Genomic DNA, 4747 nt, shown 5'->3' on the forward strand with positions numbered 1-4747 from the left:
TATATATAATTTTTTAATAAAGAAAACACGTATATACTCCCCCTCCCACACACACACACACAGCAAAGTTATGACATCACAACAACATGATTGGTCAGTAAAGTTGCGATGTTGATCCTGGACCAGCATTATTACGATGATGTAGGAACAAAGCCAACACGAGGGCATCAGATACACCATATCGGCAACATAATTAGGCATAGAAAAAAGCACTTTGGTGAATGAAATGCGAAAATTGAGTAGAAAAAGTCCTACACAAGTACCAGACCATATTATGGTCTTGATATTCTTGTGTCGGGTGCCTTTAAGTACTTGAGTATTTTAAAGTTATTTAATAGAAATATTAAAGAAGGAATACACACAAAGCCTAAGAGACAGAAGAGGGAATGATTTGAAAGCCATTAGAAATCTGACTCTTCAGACCAACAGGCACAGTCACTACAATATATGACCTGTTGCAAATACACATTTCCATGCAGAGCATTGCAATTTTGCTGCTTTTCTGAATTCAAAGGAACTAGGCCACGCTCAGTGGGAGGTCGTGGGGTCACTGGCCTTTCGCGCTAACCTGAGGTATTGTTCTCTTTGAGGTTTCAGGATGAAGCAGACATTTGTTGCATTTTTTTTGTTTTTGTTTTTTAGTCCCTAAATATGCTTTGTGGAGTGCTGCGGAGTTAGTGAAGCTCGCCAAAGAGGTGAGCGAATGAGTTTCACAAAATAAAACAGCTCATCAGGAACAAACATTGCCAAAAGTGTAAAATGTGAGAATAAAAGAATAAATATAAAAACATATTTGGATTTTTTTTTTAAGCAACGCAATAAATTCTTTAAAGTTGTGATAGTTGGTCTTACTTTTAAAAAAAATTATTATAAACTATGTGGCACAATGTGTATCATATTAACCAAAAATGTAAAAAATCGCCCCATGGTCGCTTAACATTTCATTATCAGCAACAACGTCAGTGTGATAATCTCTCATTACAGAGCCTTTTAATGGATTTAGATATACATTAGTGTGTTTTGTGTGTGTTTTCAGACATATTTGCATAGACTTCAACTTCATTATGTGCATTCAAGCGTTTTCCTGTGTATTAAAAATTGTAAATGTGTTTTCCCAGATTCAGCAGGGCGACATACTCATCCACAGCCACAGTATCTGCGGTTTGCATGTGCTACGTGCTTTGAATAAAGAAATGAAATAAATAAATAAATAAAGGTAAGGCTACCTGCAGCCAGCTCAGCGTTGGTTGGCCAGGGCTCTTTTTTCCTCTTTTCAAAGTTCCCACAGAAAGCGGAGGACCGCCCAGCGGCGCCGAGCGCGCCTCTGATTGGCTGCGCGCAGCTCATTTGCATTAACGTCAGTAAAGGCTGTAGGTCAATCCTTGCGGGTGCTTTTATTGGATGTGCCGCTGTCAAGCAGTGCTGAAGAATTGGAAGGGCAAACGCCAGAAAAGGCAGAGAAAAGACAAACATTAAATCAGCATTATGTAGCTCGATCTTGCCTTACTTCCGCTCTCGACAACCTCAAATAATCCTGCCGTGCCCGATTTCGGATCTGAAACTTGTGGACACGGAGCGGTCCTTTTTTTTGGGGGGGGGAAAGATTTTTTTTTTCTCTCTCTCTCCCTCTCTGTGTCTCTCTCTCAGAGCGATCGCATTCTCCAGAGGTGGTACCTCACAACATTACTCTCTGACAGCCTTTACATCCTTTTTTCTTCTCTCCCTCCTCCTCCAGAATGACAGAAAATCGCGGAGCCTGCTAACACTCTTTACTGCACCCGGGTTTGGAGCTCTTATATCAGTCGGATCATCCTCAGCCGGCCAGCGGATGCCTGAATGGAGATTGCGAGCCATCCACCAAGATTTCTCCGCGTCCTAAAATTGGTGATTTGGGGCTGATAAATGGAGTGCTGTGTCGGGCAGTATGCTTCACGAAGCTTGTTTGACACCGGAGCCACTGGCCAGAATAACGCTCTGCAGTGTGAATATTTCAGCCTGTTGATGATGAACCGCTCAGGACTGGAGCAAAGTGTCGTGAGAACCGGTTTATGGGCCCGTGTCTTGAGCTGAAGTGGGCAACCGGATTGTTGAAGAGAAGGAGAGGAGAGGACGGGGGGGGGGAGAGAGAAGGCATCGTTTTTGATGGCTCCGAGGTGGTGGAGGACGACTACACATGAAACCTTGGCCGCAAAAAATGGATAAAACTATTGCATGAAAGCTGGCCGGGGAGGGGGGAACTGCATGGTGTGTCTTAGGCCTACTTGATAACACTGAAGTTGAAGGAGGGGGGGGGGGGAGGAAAAAAAAGAGAAAATGGTGATGTGGTACGAGGAAGGCGAGAAGAGGAGCCGGAGTGAGGGATAATAATAATAAAAAATAAAATAAATCGTCCATGGGGATCTCAGCAGCGGAAGAATAACGGAATCCAAGTTTTCGAGGACAAGACAGCTGCTTTGATTGAAGCTCTCCAATTAACTTCATGTGAAAAACAGAGGGAGGAAATCAGCTTCCTGGTCGGGGGTGGGGGTTAGAAAAATATATTATTCATGCCTTGTGTTAGAGCAATTGCAGAACCGGCTTTGCTGTGGCCTAGATGATATTTACATATATATATTTATATATATGTAGCCTATATTTAAACAACAAAAAAAAGTATGAACCTTAGGAGGAAGAGTGGACTTTAAGATTACAAAAAGAGGGCGAATGACACTCTTGTAGCCTCAAAGTAAAGCACTTGCGCAAAAAGGAAAAAAAAAAAAAGGCTGAAGTGGGTTGAAGCATGGGCTGTGCTTCAAGTATTCATATCTCTGATAGGGTGGTCTACCACAGTGGAAAAGAGTCCGAGGATTCCCACTCACCCCAGCAGACTAATACCACTCAGCATCAAGGAAATCCTGCCTCTGGACTACCCCTAAAACCCCCTAGCTGCAAGGTGAGGGACTCTACATTCATTTACATTTACACAGACACAGATCCACTATGTATGCATGTGTGTATCTATGTGTGTGAGAGAGTCAGTTGCTTGTGTATATGCATGTCTAAAGCTGTTCAACAAAAAACCTCTGCTCTATAAACTACAGTCTATTTACTTAAAAAAGGTTATTGAATAGAAATATTAAAGAAGGAATACACACAAATCCATGGAGACGGGAGAGGGGATGACTCCAAAGCCATTAGAAATCTGACTCTTCAGACCAACAGGCACAGTCACTACAATATATGACCTGTTGCAAATACACATTTCCATGCAGGGCATTGCAATTTTGCTGCTTTTCTGAATTCAGAGGAAATAGGCCACGCTCAGTGGAAGGTCATAGGGTCGAAAGCCCTTCGCGCTACCCTGAGGTGTTGTTCTCTTTGAGGTTTCAGGATGACGCAAATATTTGTTGCACTCTTTTGTGTGTGTGTGTGTGTGTGTGTGTGTGTGTGTGTGTGTGTGTGTGTGTGTGTGTGTGTGTGTGTGTGTGTGAGAGAGAGTGTGTGAGTCCTTAAATATCTACTCTGTGAAGTGCTGGACTTGACAGATCTAAAAAATCTATGCACAAGGCAGCAACATGTGTTGTCAAACGTGCTTCTTTCAGCTGTTTTCAGCTGACTTAGCTCTGGCCTCTGTTTCACCTTTCCATCAGTTATGCTTTTCAGTAGGATGTCCTCTCTTGCGAAATCTTATTGCTGTCTAAACTTCATGCACAAAAACCTACACAAACAGCTATCAGTACCCACTTTGACCGTGCAGAGGGATCTTTGCGCTAGAAGTGGGGAAAGTGGGTAATGAGAAGGATGGCGGTAGGATTACACCAGAAAGTCTCTCATTGAAAGTGCTTCATCACTGGCAAAAAAAAGTAACAGTCCCATTTGTGTATTGGACCAATAATAATTACACTAAATATAACAAAACAGGCCGTGCCTGCTTCCACTCAGGGACTAAATAGGTGTTTCTAATCAGGATGATTGTTTTTGGCCTTTTTGTTGTGTAAGAGATTACACATGCACATAACAATTTCTGTTATTCAGATTAAGATGTGTGTTTTGGGGTCAGATAGGTGTAACTATCTGCAGCAAACTGAAACATAAAGATCCATTTTTTTATGTTTTTGTGCTGGTTAAAAGCGTAATCTTGTCAGCATAAAAACTTGAGCAATATAGAGTTGGGAGCTGTCATCGTGTCTCTGAAGAGTCCATTGGTGGCACATTTATGATGCAGTCAAAGCTGGGCTGTACTGTATTGTTTTGGTGTAGATCTGCAGGCGTCTGTAAGCACAAAGCGTTGGTTTAAAGAAGAAGAAGGTGGGATGTTGTGAATTTAGTAGTGCAGCAGTGTATCTGTGTGTTTATGGGAAAGTGTGCGCTTGTCCGACAGGCCGCGGGCTATCTGAGGGCCTCTGTCAAGCTGAATTTTGTGGCCAAATGTCACCCCAGGATGCAGTGAGAAGTCTGTGTGACAGATGCCCCCACGTCAAAACGCCCACTGTGACTCTGATTGAATTAGTTCCCTGATTGAGTTAGACTAATGGTATACAAATCTTCTTGTGCTGGAAATGTTAATTCCTGCTCTGTAAGGTGTCATTGCCGAGATCCGCCGCGCATTTTCTGAGCGAGCGGCCGGATTTATTTTTACCACAATGGACAGAAAAAGTATTTTTATGGTTGCTTTTCATTAAGAACCACACATGCGTTAGCTCGCCATGATGCATTCAAGCCTCGTGAATCCACACCACTTCTGATTGTTGTAGCTTTTTTTTTTTTT

At 42.6% G+C, this 4747-nt stretch overlaps 1 protein-coding gene across 1 annotated transcript in view; it reads left to right on the forward strand.

The window, feature by feature from the left end:
- The first annotated feature begins 1375 nt into the window (after positions 1-1375).
- Positions 1376-4747, forward strand: part of pde8a (phosphodiesterase 8A) — a 49899-nt gene continuing 46527 nt past the window's right edge. The window contains exon 1 of the mRNA XM_005943274.3: positions 1376-2932. Within this exon, the coding sequence (XP_005943336.1) occupies positions 2780-2932 (153 nt within the window). The 5' untranslated portion in view covers positions 1376-2779. The remainder of the gene's footprint in view (positions 2933-4747) is intronic.

Source organism: Haplochromis burtoni, unplaced genomic scaffold, assembly GCF_018398535.1.
Source record: "Haplochromis burtoni strain Fernald_Lab_line unplaced genomic scaffold, NCSU_Asbu1 Contig_262, whole genome shotgun sequence".
Taxonomy (NCBI): Eukaryota; Metazoa; Chordata; class Actinopteri; order Cichliformes; family Cichlidae; genus Haplochromis; species Haplochromis burtoni.